This window comes from Euprymna scolopes, chromosome 35 (genome assembly GCF_053919585.1).
Source record: "Euprymna scolopes isolate OS-2025 chromosome 35, ASM5391958v1, whole genome shotgun sequence".
Classification (NCBI taxonomy): Eukaryota; Metazoa; Mollusca; class Cephalopoda; order Sepiida; family Sepiolidae; genus Euprymna; species Euprymna scolopes.
Window position 1 is genome coordinate 61,204,173 of NC_136516.1, and position 18,739 is coordinate 61,222,911.

Below are 18,739 nucleotides of genomic sequence, written 5' to 3' on the forward strand. Positions count from 1 at the left end.
ATATGCGTGTCTGTTCTTATACAACGACGGCATATCAACCAGTCTAATGAATACATATTTCATTTTCACTTTTTCCTTTGGGGGTGGAAGAAAAATCAACAATACTTTGCATATTAAGACAAAACTTTCGTTACGGGAGACTTAATCACTGACAACCGCACATAAAAAAAAATTTGAGCGAAGCAATAGGAACCAATAAAAATCTGCCCTTACCTCTCTTATCGTCTGCTTCGTTTCTTTCCATCTCTATTTTTCTGTCTCTCGTCGTCTTCCTTGTTCCTTGCAGCATAGCTTTTTCATGCATTCTGACGGCTGGCTATTATGTTTTTAGCTATGCCTTCAAAGTTCAATTTCAATCTTTCTTTTCTTTCCGATAAATTCAATGTCAGTCTTTCTTTTCTTTTCAATTGTTCTTTTTCCTCCCGATTTTTTTTTTTTTTTTAAAACATTTTTCTGTGCCATTTACCTTTTTCCTTATATTTTTCAATGTTTTTTTTTTCTAAGAAAACTGATTTCCAGACGCTTCAAAATGTGTTCGTGGTTACTCATTCGTGCACATCTCAGATGTGATGTCCTAAGTCATCGGCACCAAATATAATATATATCCCTCCTCGTCCGAGGGCCGGGCTGCATCTGTCGCTATCCTGGTTCACGGGAGCATACTTGTGATATACTTCTGGCCGTATTAGTCGCTCCCAGCTCACAGGACCATAGATGCAACCCAGCAGGGCTACATTCTTGTCTAGTGGTGGACCCCTCAAGGGTGACTAGACTCTCACTGGTCACTGGAAATATCCCTCTGCTGCTCAGGGCACGCGAAATGTGCATGACCCTAAGTCCATGTGGCAACATTGTCGATTTCAGTTGTCACCCTGGCTTCGTGCTGGATCCAGTCTATCTCCTTCATCATCTGGCGACAGGGCATACCTGAAATAAACTGCATCTTCATTTTAGGCTGGCAAATCGAGAAACAAGGAAAAACTCTGGGACATTTTTATATAACGAAACAAAATATTCATAAATCGTTTTACACTTGTTTAGTCGAGTTCTTTGATTCAAGCTTCATGATGCAGGTTGTATACTTAAGTTCCACTAATCAATTTCCCAGCTAAGAACAAGAGCTTTCAACTTAGCTCTTATGATCTGTGCAGATAATTAAGGAGCAGTTGTATAGAAAATAGCCGAATTTCAACATGGCCCACTTCACAGCATTCAGTGCGAATGCAACTGCTATGATATTCTTCCCGTTATCAATCTCTCACATTAACATTGTCCCACATACAACATCGTTGATCTGTAGAGAGTATGAAGAGTTTGGAGAAGTTTAGAAACGAGATGACAGGTGTAAAGGGAAAGTTGGTCTCTGATTTTTCTAAAGGACCTATTCAACATTCTCCGTCCAGTGAAATGGTTTATTAGCCTTATTAAGCTCATGTATCGGAGCTATGAGCTTCGAGAACATGTTCGATTTGATTTGTTCATGTAGACGTGTCTTGAGGAATTGTCTGATCCACAACAATCAGCTGATTAGACTTTGTAGATCTTTTTTTGAAATTGGGGCTTCATTTCTCTGATGGCATGAATGTATCTAGGGTCGGCCTTGAACTGTTCAGTATGTGTCCAAGGAATTTAGCTTCGCATATGAGGAAGGAACATTTGTCTGGGTTTAGCTTGAGCCCAAAGTTGTTTGAAAGTGAGCATGTACTAATTAAATGTTCTAGTCCGAGCAAAGTTTCCGTTGATATAGGGGAGAGATATTGTCACGTAATGTGACTGTGGCTAAAGCTTTTGTTATGCAATGGAAAAGATTTGTGCAGCATAGGTAAGGCTAAAAGCCAGGTGTGTGTATTAATAACACTCGTGTTTCATTTTGTGTTGGTCTTGTTTGTCAAGTTCGATTTGCCAATATCTGTAATATAGATCGAGGGAGGCAAAGTATATGTTGCCTTTGCCGATTTTGTTGAACAAGTGATCGATTCTTGCCATTAGATCCAGATCAACTAAGACTGTTTTAGTGTTCTTTTGAAATTAGCGACGATGCAGATTGATCACTATATTTTAATCTCGGAGTTGATATCAGCTTCCAAGGCTTGAGCAATCACATTTCTGGTTGCGTGACTAGCTGTTGGTTGGTATCCAAATAGTTTGAATGAATGAGCCCTTGCCACCGTTTTCCATACTAATGATGTCAGTGTAGCGAATGAGGTTAGCAGTAGCCTCTAACTCGTTTCCGTTGGGTTTGGTAGTGAAAGTCCCATGTTACGTTTCATTCATGTTAGCTTTTCCTTCAGGGTGCAGTCCTATAGTTGAATGATATTGGATGATGTTAGTATAGGTGCTGTAGATAGAATTGCAGGCCAAAGCATGTATTTAAACATCCCGTTGAACATCCTGAGGGCAAGTGTGCGTTTGAACTCTACTTTTGCTTTCTGGTTATCGATCAAGTAAGAACTGTGTATATCGTGACACAGGATATTTTGGCTTGGTGTAGCCTGAGTTGTTATCAGTATGTTTACATAGCTAAATACAGGCGAGTCCTGGCAGTCAATCGTGATGTCACAGGCCAGTTTGCCAAGGGGGATGGGGTCATGCTGTCATTGATTCCTTTCACTTGGACGTCAGAGTGGGTCATATTTTTGGCCTTGTCTGGTAACTGGAATGCTGGTATGATGCAGGTTGAGCATTCAGACGTTAGAGAAGCTTATGTGCCTGATGTTGAAGGTGGAGTAAACGAATGATGAATGGTGAGCGTGTCCCTGAAAGTTCAAGATGTGATGACTAATGTTGGAGTGGGCCAGAGAAGGCATCACATCTTGTCCTGACTGAAGGGAAAATCCTAGTCCTCTATCATTGGTACGTTGTCATCTGTTACTACGACATGTATTTGAGTAAGGGGTAAGTGTCAATATCTGCAATTGTGCTTATGTGTTTTATTGCTATAATTAAAATACATTATGACAATTTATTGTCATAGTAAAAATGTTTTTATCTCAAGAAGGGCATTTGAGCATCATGATGATTAACCGAAACTATAAAAATGAGAACTTTTGGGGGCATCAGAATCAGAAAAATTTTAACCATATTTCTGATTCCAAAAATGATGCCTTTACTTTTTTTCTTGACAAAAAACCAAAACACAATTTATTTATTAGAACAATGTTTGTTTAGAACATAACCACACTGAACCAAGATTTAACATTAACTTGCTGGATTTAACATTAACTTGCTGGATTTAATTTTAACTTGCTGGATTTAATTTTAACTTGCTGGATTTAATTTAATTTTTTTTTATCAGGTTGACAAGAAAGTTCTTGCAGTATTTAACTTTTATACTTAGATGCACATATCTTGGCTAAAACAAAAATTTATTGATTGAAATAAGCACCATGAGAAGAACACACTTTTGCCAACACAAAACACGTTTATTTATGCTAATAATGTAAAACTATTGCGTTCTGGTAGTGGTGAAGTCGCTGAAGACGTTTTTGATATTTTTTAGGTTTTTAAAGCATGTCTCATGTAGAAAGTTGTTGAGATTCTTGGAAAGTGGTAGTCGATCGGTGAGAAGTATGGAGAGTATAGCGAATAAGGCAGAGTTTTGTAGCCCAATTCATTCAAGTTCTGCAGGGTCGGTTTAGCGATGTGCGGTCGGCATTGTTGTGGAGGAGAATTAGGCCTTTTCTGTTGACTAATGCTGGATGTTGTTGTCCAAGTTTCCAATGCATTTCATCCATTTGTTGGCAGTACTTTTCTGCCATAATGGTTTTGCTTGCATAAAAAAAACTAATGAATGAGACCGGTTGCAGATCACCAAACAGTCAGCATGAGCTTGTTGCTTTATTTAACCAGCATATCAACCTTCGTTGGGTCATTTAATTGCTGAAGATCGTTTTGATTTGTTTTATTTGTTTCAGTGTGTTTGTTTATGTATTTTTTTTGGATGCGGACAAGGTTATCTGCTTTAATTGAACGTTTTTTTGTAGGGGCTTGAGGTATAGTTTGATCTCTTTCAGAAATAAGTGTTTTTAAATATGTCTTTCATATTGTTGGATTTTAGGTGGTGTTTTCTTGCGGTAGCGTAGGCACCACATTCCACAAAGATATGATCCGACATGTTAGGCATTGTGGTGGTTGCTCTTGCCTAATTAGCATAAGAGTAGAAATGTGGATATAATTCTCTAACAAGATTAAAGGAGGCCAATAACAAGATTAATCTCACATCTCACAACACAAAAAAACAAAAACAGTTTTTGAAAATGTTTCAGTTGTTAGACTGATACTCTCTTAGCAATCATATTTAAAAAGGCAGGAAACATTTTGGGAACTCCTTAAGTGTTCCTTGTTCCTTTTTGTTACCACTGTTATTTGCTTTACCCTCGTCATACTTAGATCTCTCCACTGATTGTAACTTTATCATGCTGCTATGCTGTAACGCTATATGAAAGATAAACTAATTCCTAAAATGATAACAAATTGCAAAGCACAATGGTACTACGAGCAGTGTGCATAATTACCGTGTGACTCTAATCCGGGTCCTTGTCCTATACCTCCATCATAAGACTGAAATTTAAAAAACATTTTTTAATAAGTTAAAGCAAGCTTTGTAATTAAATGTTTACAAATTTTTTTTCAAAGAAATTTATATACTTCATAACCAGGGTTCGTACAGATTTGCGATGTCCATTTTCAAAGACTTTTCAAAGTTTTTCAAGGCCTTCTCAAGATAAAATTGAGGTCTTCAAAATAAAATTTGGGATGTTTTACAATCCACAGCAATTCAAAAAGTGGTACAAAATCAAACAACAAATAAATGTTACGATAGCCAATAAAAGTTACTTTTTAATCGACCTGCATCATTATTTTTTTTTTAGGGGGTTTTAAATAGTTTAAAATACTTTTTTTTATTTTTTTTATTTCATCTCAAATATTAACTCTATGGCTTTTAAATTTCCAACCAAGATTGCTACTGTCTTGTCCATTTTATTCAATCTGATTTTATTTATGGCAGCCGCACTACCCCCAAATTAAATTATAAATGAAAAAAAAAAAAATAGAGGGAGATTTATTTTTATTTTATTTTTCACTAGCGGTGTGTTTGGAGGTGTGTGTGTTAAAAAGAGGTGTAAAAGAAAAAAAAAGTTTTGGTTGGAAGGTCGTATTGAACCCCGAAGCCTTGACGTGAAGGTGGAAATGAAAGGGAAAAAAAGCCAGTCACCTAACCATCTGTGCCACGATGGAGAGGAACTGATAAGGGCGTTATATGAAGGTTTATGAAGCGAAATGAACAGGTGCGAGGAAGTCTGACCTATTTTTGCGCTGCAAGCCAAAGCATTCGCGGACATACACAAGAAGAAGCGAACACACACATACACATTTTCGCTTTTATATTTATCAGATTTTTTTAATCTGAAGTCAATAATTAAAGAAAAAATTATAAAAAAAGAAAATGGTTGCAATAAAAATGTTGATATAAAAGTTTCATTTTTTTCATGCTAAAAATTTAATATAAGCATTTTCTTTTGCTGTAGTAGGTTGCCTAAGTAATTTGCTGCCAAAGTAATTTGCTGCAAAAGTAATTTGTTGTCAAAGTAATTTGCTGCCAAAGTAATTTGTTGTCAAAGTAATTTGCTGCCAAAGTAATTTGCTGTCAAAGTAATTTGCTGTCAAAGTAATTTGCTGTCAAAGTAATTTGTTGTCAAAGTAATTTGCTGTCAAAGTAATGTGTTCCAATTTACAAATCTTTTGTAGCTATATAATAAACATCAAGATTTGGTCCAATGTTCTGCTGGTTTGACAGGCTGAAAAACTCAGTGTTCCATTGAATAATATTGATGGAGAGGTACTTGAAAAGCCAAGTAAATTCATGATGATCCCATGTGTGATGTGATATTGATAGATCCAAGCAGTTGAGGAAGTTTCATGTATGTGAATCTATTGTTTCACTTGTTTTTACAGCAATTGGCATGAATACGAATCTGTCAAGAAGACGAGCATATTTTGATTGTCTGTGGCCCTTTGTTGATGTTACATAGCCAGAATTTATCGGCAATATCGTTATAGACATTGATGCAAACGTTAAATTGCAGCCCCTATTAACAACTTGCTGTTTCAGATTATACAAGCCATTTTCCAATCTCCATCATTGAGATTGACAAATACAAGAATCAATCGAAAGTCACCAATATCTAAGACTAGTTGGACAGCAACATTGAGTTTTGTGATTAGGAAATTTAATGGCATTCCTAAGAAACTAAATTTCCAATGGAGATAACATACTTCACTTTTAAACTGTAAACTTCAAATATATTTCAGCCATTTTAACACAGGATTTAAGTAGCTTTCTAACTTTTAATAGATAAATAAAATATTAATTCATTTGTTAAATACAGCCCCCCCCCTACATACATAACTTAAATTTGAGATAATGTTTCAGTTTTTAAAATCTCAACGAAAGATAGGAATTTATTTTTTATTGTTGACTAATATTTGAGTTCATGTTATACAGCATTTCTTTCTCCTGTCTACTCACTTTCTTCAGTTTTAATCTTTGTTCTTTTCACTTAATTAGTTCCTCACATCTTACTCCTTCATACTTCAAAGCACACCGCACATATATACATTTATGTATGTTATCCACATACAGTACATTTTGCTGTATCACAGCTTATCAGTGCAGCTAAACTAACAACTACCTCAAGCCAGGTGTAAAACTCGACTGCCTAAGTGACAGTCGGCGCTCCTAAGATGAGCATGTGAATTAATGTTCAAACACCTAAGCTCTATTTAAAGAGCATTGCTTAATACACTTGTGGCAGTTTGTTTATCACTTCCCAATATGCTCAACCCAAGATAGAGAGCATTTATAAAGGTGAGGGAGTTTGTCTGTTCTCTGTAGAAATGAATAAGTGTTCGAGTTAGTGAATCAGATACAGCTTTTCATTAAGAATTTAAATGGTGTACATAATTTTTTTTTTTTTTTTAAATATAAAAAGGTATTCAAGAGAACATGTAACACTCGGAAAAACATGTTTTAAAAAATTGCTATATTCTGGAATAATTAAAGGAAAAAATACTTGAAAATTAAACATGAATTATGATCCATCTATCAGAAATTAAAATAATTTAATAATCCATGAATCAAAATTTAATTAACACTATTTCTTTTCACTTAGAAACAATGAAAGAAATAATTTCCTTTCTCAGCATAAAATTGAAGAATAAAAGTGTAAAATTCAGCTAATGATACAAATTTTTTTTATGTCAACTTCCATGTTAAATTAGACATGGAAGGTTGATTAGAAAGATGATAAAAATGTGAAATGTGTCCACTTACCAAGCTGTTTCGTATATAAGATATTGCCAAATCTCGATCCATTCCACTCCAGTCATCAAGTATATAACAAATACAGGCTGCACAGTAGACAAACCTCATGTCATTTTCTCCTCCTTCAGTCACTGGACAATAACTTTAAAGAAAAAAATGGATGATTTTGACTTGGTTTAGAAAAGCCAGAGATAGAAAAATTACATTATTTTCACAGTATATCTACATGAATGTAGCTATGTTGTTTAATGCATTTGAAAGAAAAACTATGTTGGTAAGAGCATCATATATATACAGGGTGCCCCCCCCCCAAAAAAAAACATAGAAATTATATCTAGAACATATGCTGTAGAACGAAGAAAAAAAGGCCAAAGACCCTAATGTTTTGATGTGATGTTTTGAATATAATAAACTAGTTATGACCAAAGTTTCATTTCATTCGGACAAAACACTAAGAAACGGGGCCCAATTAGAGTTAAGGCCCGTTTTTTTGGGTCACCCTGTTTATATTAAACATAACATTATATATAAATTAGTCACTTGCATTTGCATTTTCTGAGTCAATAAAAAAAAAAAATCAAACTCAGGCTGGAATAATCCCCCTCCCCCCATTGATTAGTGGCTGACCTAATCTATATAGATCTATTATTTTACTATATATGAGTTCATGGACATTTATTTCCTTAATGCTTATATATATGCACACACATTACTGATATAATGGAAGATCCTGACACCCCATTGAGAATGGATTACTCAATCTATAAATGATGCTAGCAAGCAGTGACCAATAGGAGAAAGTAAGCTAATCTTGATACTCTGGCATTCACAAAACATTCAAGTGCCAATCTCTTATTTGTTACATTGTATCTTTTTGTACAATAAACTTGCTATAACTTACTCTGTGTGTTGAGTCTCATTTCATCTGATTAATATACACTGATTATATTCCCCCCAGGGATATCAAATTTGACAACAAAGAATTTGAGTACAAAATGATGTCTAATCTACAACAGATTGGCGAAAGCGGATTTAGAGGATCTATATAAAATTGGCGACTGGGAATTCAACTGCGAGCTTTTGACAAATCTATACAACAGAGAATAAGCTTTCAGCAGAATCAGTTTGTCTAACTTGGACAAACGATGTAGAGCTTTTCTGTCACTGTATTAGGTGGACGATCGAGAAATTAAAAAACAAAAACAAATTAAACACACCTGAAAATACAAGATACAAGATTTAAATTATTAAAAGAATTTCAAACAAGCGCAACTAAATAAAGTGTCTCATCTGAGGACGGATGAAAAATAAAACCAAGTGACATCTAAAAAAAAAGTTAAGGTAAGAAGTATATTTTTTCTCCCTCTTTCATCGAAAGAAAAAAGTAAAACTATGTTTTTTTACCTAAAATATTTAATTGGTTGGATTTTGTTTTACATGTATATATTGTTTTACGCTAAATATGGAATAAGTTACAGAATTGACAAAAACGCTAGGCACTGTGGTACAACAATTTTAACAAGAATATTTACAGAAACAACAGAGATGTGCAAAAACAAAAAGAACAGGACATTTTGCAAAAAATATTGTTAAAACAAGGCGAATGAGAGCAAGGTTCAAACATTTTTCCTGTAAAGGACATAGTGAACTCACTGTCAGAATTTATATATAAAAAACGGAATAACTTTTCCTGCATACTTCAAAACAATTTTTACAAAAAGTGTCAACTATGGTCCAATGAAGAAAAAAATTGTTAGTACTACAAAAGTTAGGCACGAAAAATTGTAGACATGAAAGTCAACGGTCGAAATATTGGATTATGTATATAAAAAGAAATTTAATCATTTTCAAATTGAGTGAAAGCATATCTTTTTTTTGCCAGTGGAAAAGGATGTAAAGAGAGAAGGAGAGAAAATCTATAAACAGAGAAGAGTGCAAATGGAGAAAAGAAAATAAGAGAAGAGAGAGTAAAGGAAAAGATCAAATGAATGGGTGAGTCCTTCCTCTCAGGACTCTGAAGTCTAGATAGATGGTGACTTAGTCATTGACCTGGTGAAGCCAAAGTGGATCGCACCTAGCTGAACTCTCATGTTAAGGAAGAAGAGACTAGAGACATTTTTAGCACTTTTTGGCAAGCAGTCAAGGCTAACTGATAGAGAATGAACAACAAAGAAAAAAAAGACAGCTTTAACTTTGATAAACATGGAACATGAAGTAAAACTAAACAAGCAAACTTGTTGACACCAGAAAAGAAAGAAGTGAAGAGATTAAAATGACAAAAAGAAAAACATGACTTGCAAAAATAAGTCAGCATTTAAGGGATTGCAGTGTCGGAAAAACTGCTTTCCTCATAAGACATTTGACTGGTGTATTTAAAAAGCGAAATTTGTCAATGTGAACTGAAGGTTAAATGGAAGTTTAAATTTGTCGATGCAGATGGCTGTTGACTGAGCAGCAAAGGAGATGAGGGCGACAATGTGCTCCAGAGTTATGGACATGTCTGTGAACATAATAAAGCAAAGCTAACCAATATGGAGAGAACAAAAAACTAAAATAATGAAACTTACCAACGCAAAGGCCGAGCACAGCAATACAACAGTTGAAATCCCACATAAAAAAGAATGAAATGTACGTTTACTCTTTTCCTCTTTCATGCGACGAATTGATGTTTCTTAATGTTTTGCATTTTTATTTATTTTTCTGCTCGGCATTTTTAGATATTATTAGGTTGACTAGAACGTTCTTGCAGTATTTTAAATTTGGATTTCGAATAAGTTTTTGTTATAATAGATTTACTTTGTATACCATTTTAAAGAGCGTTTTTCACTATCTAATTGTTTAAATTACAATCGTTTTAAAACAATTATGTATTCAACGTTCTAAAAAGAAGACAAGACGAAAAAAAAATTCTTATTTCAATTCATGCTAGGTTGAAAAGCTGCTGAAACAGCTTGCGATATCAACGAAGCGTTTGGTCTTCCAGGAACCATTACTAAAAGCACAGCACAATGGCGATTTAAGAAATTTTGTGCTGGCGACGAGAGTCTTGAAGATGATGAGCGTAGTGGTTGGCCATCAAATGTTGACAACGATCAATTAAGAGACTTAGTCGAAGCTAATCCACGCACAACTGTTCAGAAACTTGCTTCTGAATTAGATGTAACATAACTATTTCTAACCATTCTTTGCTGATGATATAGTACTGATGGCACACGTCCTCAGGAATTGAATGACATTCTAAATGACATCCTCTCTAACAGCAAACCGGTTAGCTTCAACATGCATCTTGGGAAGACCAAGGTGATGTTGAACCAGCATGCTGCTAAGTCACCAATAATTGTTGATGGAAAGACCATGGAAGAAAGTTGAAAGCTACATCTACTTGGGAAAGAAAATTATGAAAGATGGAGATCTTCCGGAGATAAAGAGAAGAAATTGGGAAAGTGGATAATAGAAGCCGAAAAGCAAGTATGGCAATCAAAAGTAATATCTTCAATGAATATATATTATCTGTGATGATCTACAGTAGTGAAACATGCGGTCTGATGTCTTACTAAAGTGAAGTCTTGGCAATAGCACAAAGAAAGATGAAGAGGATAATGTTAGGCATCACTCTACCTCTACAAGACAGAAAAACAAACATTTGGATCCGCCAACAAATTGACATCAATACTGCCATTAAAACATCGAAACAGATGGGCAGGGGACGTAGCCAGACAACATGACAAAAGATGGTCCATCAGGACAATGGAATCAACACCATGTGAACTTAAGAAGCCAAAGGGAAGACCAAGAACGAGATGGAGGGACGACATAATACAACACATGGGTCCCACATGGCAGGAGATAGCTCGGGACAGAGTTGGATAGCTAAAGTCTAGGGAAGAGGGTAGTTATTGATTGATTGAGATTGGAAAGACAAAAAACTTGATAAATGGATGCCTCACGAATTGAACGACAACCAAAATAAATGCTGTTATGAAATGTCATCTTCCCTTATTAATTGTCTATAGTTCTGGGATGAGGCGATTTCATTATGGATTTCGTTTTTTGGACTCACTTCCTCATCTTCAGTGTTTTTTTCCTCAACGTTTCAGCCAAGGTTCTCTATTATGATTAGAGGTTCCCAAATTGTGTTCAGTTCTATACTCAGTTTGCTCAGGAGGTTTTTATGTCCTAGCATGTGTGCTGTTTCTTTGAGTTTTCGCACTTTCCAGTGGGGCTCACTATTTATTATTTTAACTTCATCTCAGAGGGGGCGATGATCACCTTTTTCCTTCCATACATGGTAGGCTATACCTGACTTTTTCGTCTCCCCTCTAGTCACTGCTTCTCGATGTTACATTAAGAGGGCGACATGTTTCGCCCTTGTAAACCTTGCTGCAGCAAAAAAACAGTTCCCGAGTTCGAGATACACCTGAAGAAGGCTGAAGGATGACACGACCGAAACGTAGTGGAAAAAACACCGAAGATGAGGAAGTGAGTCCGAAAAACGAAATCCATAATCATCTTCCCTTCTTTTAAGCAATAAAAATAACCCGTTTCTCCACCAGGTTGTGACTTGCGATAAAAATTGAGTACTGCTCTGCTCAGTGGTTAGACGCCAACAAAGTTCCACGACACTTCCTGAGTTGCACCAAAAAAGGTCATGCTGACCGTTTGGTAGTCTGCAACCAGTCTCCTCTATTAGTTTTTTGAATGCAAATGAAATCATTATGGTGGAAAAGTACCATCAACAAATGAATGAAATGCATCAGAAACTTTGACAACACTCAGCATTATTCATCAGAAAAGGCCCAATTCTCCATGACAATGCCCGAACGTATGTTGCTAAACCGACCCTGCAGAAGTTGAATGAATTGGGCTACAAAATTGCCTCATCCGTCATACTCTCCAGACCTCTCACCTACCAATTTTCAAGCATCTCAACAACTTTCTGAGTAAGCTTTAAAAACCTAAGTGATATCAAAAACACCTTCAGAATGCAAAACTTTTACGTTACTGGCATAAATACACTTGTTTTGCGTTGGCAAAAGTCTGTTAACTCTGATGTTTATTTTGTTAATTTTGTTTGTTTGAGCCAAAAATTATATTCCTTTGAATTTAAAAAGTTAAAAACTGCAAAAACTTGGTCAACATGATAGCATCTCCACAATTTGTGTGTTTTTTTTTTTTTACTCCCTTATTTTATAAATAAAATTACTTAGAATTTAAAAATCTATGCAGGTTTTTCCACTGTTTTTTCGTCTGCCTTATTTTGCATTTTTTTTTTTATGGTTTGAAGGAGCTTACCCTCTCCTTTTTGTTCGACATGATACATGGAAAACCTTTTTCTTTTCATTGTTACATAACAATGCTTCTTCGTATCTCAATGGAGTAGTGTTCATAACAAATTGTGGTCTTGAGTCAATATCAACTCTTCCTCCATAAAACTCAAGACAGACCGTGTAGGAAAATGGAAACAATAGACGCAAAATGGCTGAGGTAAACAACATTATAGAATATCCCATGTTTGAGGGTTTGCATAAACTAAGAATGATATTATAATTTAGACTTCAGTCAAGTCATGAGAAAATACAGATTAGTGAGAATAGTGACAAAATATCTGGTCGACAATAACTTAGTTGACAAAGCAATGCTAGAAGTATGAGAAGAAAAGTGACAAGAATTCTACCAGGAAGATATTAACCGTAAGATAAATGCTGAAACATTCTCAAATAACTATGATGAATGTAAAAACAAACCTAGCAACTAGTCTAGAGGGGCTAGACAGTATATCAAAGCAATATGAAACAGCCATAAATGAGTAGTTATGCTAGTTCCTCGCCCCATCAGCTCTCTCCTGACCCCAGAATAGTGTGTGGACCAGAAAAACAGTAGTCACTAGTTACAAAGAAAAAGAATATGGAGGGGAAATCCTACTGCATTCTCACCATGCCGCCTAACCCGTAAGCAAACAACTGAGTACAATAGGTGAGTTTAAGTTAAAGTTGATTGCAACAAAAAATCTGTTAGTGAGGATGACAAAATCTGGACAACCAAATACAACAACAGTAGAATAAAAGTTAAAAAAGGCAAAAATTCTGTAACTGATTCTGAGGATGACATACAAAATTTTGAGAATGAAAACAATATTGATGATGCTGAAATAATTTTGAGAATGAAAACAATATTGATGATGCTGAAATAATTTTGAGAATGAAAACAATATTGATGATGCTGAAATAATTTTGAGAATGAAAACAATATTGATGATGCTGAAATAAGGTCACGATTTTTCTATTGTACAAGTGTTATAACAAATTCTCCACCGGAGATGCGGAACAAATAGCCTACCTGAATATTGAGGAAGATCGTCTCTACTAATACTACTACTACTACCAATGTTGCTACTTCTGCTAGTCACAGCTGCCACTGTTACAACCTATGCTAAGAAATGGTACTCACAGTATTTTTAGAGCTGCAGGAACATGCCATCTGACAAGAAGCCACATAATGCGTTAGTTAAGAAAATGTTGAGCGATGATGATAACGACGATAATTAGATGATAATAAAACTAAGCTGGACTACGTTGATGGTAATGATTATGAAGATTAAACGATGATGGTGAGGACTATGACAATGATGATGCTGATAAGTTAGATGATGGTGATGACAGATAAAAAAAAAATAATTCCAATGATAATGATAACCCTGATAATAATTAAGGAGATGACAAAATTAGGGGTGATAAGGGTGATAAAAATAAACTAGCTTCTGTTGGCGATGGTGATTGGAAAAATAAATTAAGCAGCAAAGTATGAGAAAGGAGACAACATAGCCAACCTACCCCTTATGAAAATATTAAATTACAATGTCTTTTTAGCATATGGGAATCTGCGAGGGAAGGGTGTCTCGCTGCTGGTGACACTGTCCACGACAGTAGATGTTGTTTATAGGGACAAGGTGGGCAGGTTGGTCATGGCCAATATTGCTGCCAAACAATGTGTTTTAAGTCAATGCGATTCATGTACGAAGCACTGCTTATGACAGGCTCCTTCTTCCGCAATCTCGACGCTTTTATTGTGCATAATTCTAGTTGTAGGATTGGAATGCCATTATTGACCCCAGGATAGATAATGCAAGAGAGGGAGCTAGAGGGTCAGAGAAGTGCAAAACCAGCCTGGCTTATCTGATGGCTAGATCAATCTGATCAACAGGTTCTGTGTTAAGCATCCTGGGTGGGAAATATGAACTTGGACCAATAGTGCCAAGTGCTGATTTCTATTTAAACACTTATTCAGATAGTATGTTAGCTAAAAGAGGAGACATAGATTTCTTAGAATGTCCTACTTTCCACTGGCTTGGTCAGAATGTCCTACTTTCCACTGGCTTGGTCAGAATGTCCTACTTTCCACTGGCTTGGTCAGAATGTCCTACTTTCCACTGGCTTGGTCAGAATGTCCTACTTTCCACTGGCTTGGTCAGAATGTCCTACTTTCCACTGGCTTGGTCAGAATGTCCTACTTTCCACTGGCTTGGTCAGAATGTCCTACTTTCCACTGGCTTGGTCAGAATGTCCTACTTTCCACTGGCTTGGTCAGAATGTCCTACTTTCCACTGGCTTGGTCAGAATGTCCTACTTTCCACTGGCTTGGTCAGAATGTCCTACTTTCCACTGGCTTGGTCAGAATGTCCTACTTTCCACTGGCTTGGTCAGAATGTCCTACTTTCCACTGGCTTGGTCAGAATGTCCTACTTTCCACTGGCTTGGTCAGAATGTCCTACTTTCCACTGGCTTGGTCAGAATGTCCTACTTTCCACTGGCTTGGTCAGAATGTCCTACTTTCCACTGGCCTGGTCAGAATGTCCTACTTTCCACTGGCTTGGTCAGAATGTCCTACTTTCCACTGGCTTGGTCAGAATGTCCTACTTTTCACTGGCTTGGTCAGAATGTCCTACTTTCCACTGGCTTGGTCAGAATGTCCTACTTTCCACTGGCTTGGTCAGAATGTCCTACTTTCCACTGGCTAGTTATGGTCCGTTTGAAAGTAGGGAAGAAGCCCAAACTAGGCAGGTACTGGAAGTTGAAAACCTCCTTGATGGAGATACAAGACTTCTGAGTGAAACTAGCTTGACTTATCCAAGAGGCTCTATTGGGGGCAGTTACCAAGTGTAAGTGGTGGGTTAACCTAAAATCTAAGATTAGGAATTTATATAGTACCTTGCCAGAAAGAAGAAGCAGCTGGAAGAGAAGATAACTTGGGTGGTGGGTGAGGGGGTACTGTTAGTCAGAAACTAGCTAAGCAGGACCTTCGATGCAAGACTATGCGACATGAAGGCTAAATAATGAGGGCTAGGCTTAGAAAAGTATCCAACGAAGCCGTGAACTCTGATGCAGATGTGCGTAGAGAAGTTTTCATACATGGCTTGGATAAGTACATCATGAGCGTCAAGCACCTGGAAGGACATTAAGATCCTCAGCATGTGATTCTGAGTACAGTCTCCAGTTTGAAAAGAATGGGTTGGAGGTATGGTCAAAGGTTGAAGCTGGTCGGCTTGTCGGTTCAAAGGAAACTTTTCTTAAAGGGTAGAGCAAAGGCGTGTGCCACTTACATCTCTCTTCTCATTCTCTACCGACTGGCCGTACTTCCTCTGCTTGTGAATTATATAAAATCTATCCTCACTTCCTTGGGACAAAGGTAGGCATTGGGTTCACAGACGGGTCTGTGTTTAACGTTCATGTGAGGGAGGCTTGGGACTGTCCAACTTGAGGTGTCATCGAGACGCTGAAAGACTGGCTTTCCAGAGTTGAACCTGTCAGAAGAGTCTGCATGGAGCTTCGCAGTCAATGGTGCCTTTCCTAACCTCATCCTCAACCACTTGATCAAGACTCACTGTAGGCCATGGATTGACATGCAGTTTATCAGTGAGTGTAGAGCCATGCTTAAGCATCTCCCAAGGTCTAGCTACCTTTCACGGCTTTCGAAAAAGAAACTCTATAGAGAATTAGTGAGGGAGTCCAACAACCTGCTTAAATGAGGAGATTCGCTCCTAGTAGAGCTGGGAGCTAAGTTCAAGTCATCTCAACAACTGAGTTTTCCTTAACCTGGCGATTAACTAGAAACATGTTAAAACCACAAGACCAACTCCTATCCACAGGAAAACAACACTAGAAAATACACTAACCCCATATCAATACAGGCCCCCATACTGCAGACCTCACAGCACACATCCACACACCAACAACCCAAACCTGAACCAGCTACCAGACCCGCTTTTCAACATCTTTGCACCAGAAAACAAACAAAACCCCACCTTTTAACTTATGGATGAACAATTGCAAAGTTGACCCCTTGTCTGGTGGTAAAGACCTGTCTTATAGACAGAGAAAGAAATTATAACCTCTAGTAGACTACCATCAAACACTGGGTAAATACATCAAAGAACTATCCAATTTCCCAGCTGCCTCTCTCGTGATCACCATCATTAGAATTCCAGCTGGTGGGAAAAAAATTCCATCTGGAAAATGCTAGAGAGCACAGAGTGGGTATTTCCAGATATAGATCTCGTTACAAAGAATGACCCTTCTCTGAACAAACTTTTGCCCGAGTGCAAGGGAAGAGTCTCAGTTTTGGTCCATCCAAGCATGTATGGGGATTTAAGACTAACATTTTCCCCAATATGTCGGTATCATGCAGCGAGGACATGAGAGTGCTGATGACTTTGAGAATGGCATATAGCATCGGTGTTCTTTTTACCGGCGGACTTTGGAATTGGAACCTTGATTCCAGTAAAGCAACTGGCCCTGACGGCATTCCAATTATAGTGCTGAAAAAGCTTCAACCAGAACATGCCCCCATACTTACAAAACTCTTTAAGCGTTGCCTTAAGAAGTGCTTCCCAACACCCTGGAAAACCTCGTCAGTATGCCCTGTATTTAAGAATTCAGGTAATAAGTCGCCTCCCTCTTAGTACAGACCAATAAGTCTCCTGTATGTCATGAGTAAGTTGCTGAAATCTATTAAATAAAGAAGTAGTCAACCACCTCAACAGAAATAACCTTTTTAGTGACATGCAATATAGTTTCCATTCTGCCAGATCTACAGCAGATGTGCTAATGGTTATATCTCATAGGATATGTTAAACTCTCGACAAAGGCTTCATTTCTAGGGCAATTGCTCTTGACATATTAAAGGCCTTCGATAAGGTTTAGCATAAGGGCCTACTTCACAAGGTATGACTGGAAATGTTTTCTCAACCATTACATCATTTCTCTCTGATAGGCTCATAAGAGTAGTGGTTGATGTGTAAAATTCAGAGGCTCACAGTATTATCACTGGAGCCCCTCAGGGGTCCATCCTGGGCCCAACTCTCTTCCTGATATACATCAATGATCTCCCAAAACACATACTTAAATCATTCGTTGACATCTATGCTGATGACACGACCATCTATGGCAACACATCAAAGGCTGTAACTGACAAAGTTCTCTCTGATTCTCTCTCCTCTGATCTTGAGCACATGGTACAGTGGGGGAAGAGGTGGCTGGTTACTTTTAATGCATCTAAAACCAAGATCCTATCTTTACATCATCAGCGCTCTGATCTCCATCTGGCATCAATTGAAATGGATGGCTCTCATCTAAGGGAAGCTGCATGTTTTGATAAGTTTCTGGGCTTGACCTTTACTCCTGACCTGAAATGGAACACGTGCATCAAGTCAGTTACCAAGGTCGCTGGAAAAATGGTAGGATCGTTCTACTGCTCCAGAAGATATCTCACTGCTGATGCAATTCTCTATCTATATAAAAGCCAAGTACGTCCAAGGATGGAGTACTGCTACCACATCTGGGCAGGAGCTGCTAAAAACAGCCTATCCTGCCTTGACAGAGTACAAAATAGGCTCTGTGGCAGATGCTCTTTTTTCTTCCATGCAACCTCTCTCCCACAGAAGAGACGTAGCGAGCCTGTCTTTGTTTTATTGTTACTACCATGGCAAGTGCTTATCTGAGCTCCAATCTCTAGTCCCCCCTCGCCAATCTTTCACGATAAACACCCATCTAGCTGAAACCACTGTCAGAAATTTTCCCCACTCTTTATCTGTGCCAAAATCAAAACGTAGATTCCATGAACAAAGCTTCTTTCTTAGAAGTGCACACCTGTGGAACTCTGTTCAGTATGCCTGTTTCCCTCCTTACTACAACCTGGATGTCTTCAAGCCCAACAAAAACCAATCCCTGATGAACCGCCCCCTTAAGTAAGACACTTTATCAAATCTCCAATACTAATGATTACTACGATACTATCCCATTGATTACTGTACATGCAATAACCCTTATCCCCGAGTGGCTTCCAGGCCTTTATAAGTGGTGACTCCCTTGTAAAAAAAAAAAAACAAAAACAAAAAAAAACTCTCCTACCTACCTCGATAAA

General features: G+C 37.3%; 1 protein-coding gene across 1 annotated transcript in view; it reads right to left on the minus strand.

Annotated features, from left to right (window-relative positions):
* Positions 1–18,739, minus strand: part of LOC145259879 (geranylgeranyl transferase type-1 subunit beta-like) — a 63,657-nt gene that overhangs the window by 6,482 nt on the left and 38,436 nt on the right. Inside the window, exons 3-4 of the mRNA XM_080117758.1 lie at positions 7,334–7,466; positions 4,515–4,560 (exon numbers count right to left, since the gene is read on the minus strand). Coding sequence (XP_079973884.1) covers positions 4,515–4,560; positions 7,334–7,466 — 179 coding nt within the window. The remainder of the gene's footprint in view (positions 1–4,514; positions 4,561–7,333; positions 7,467–18,739) is intronic.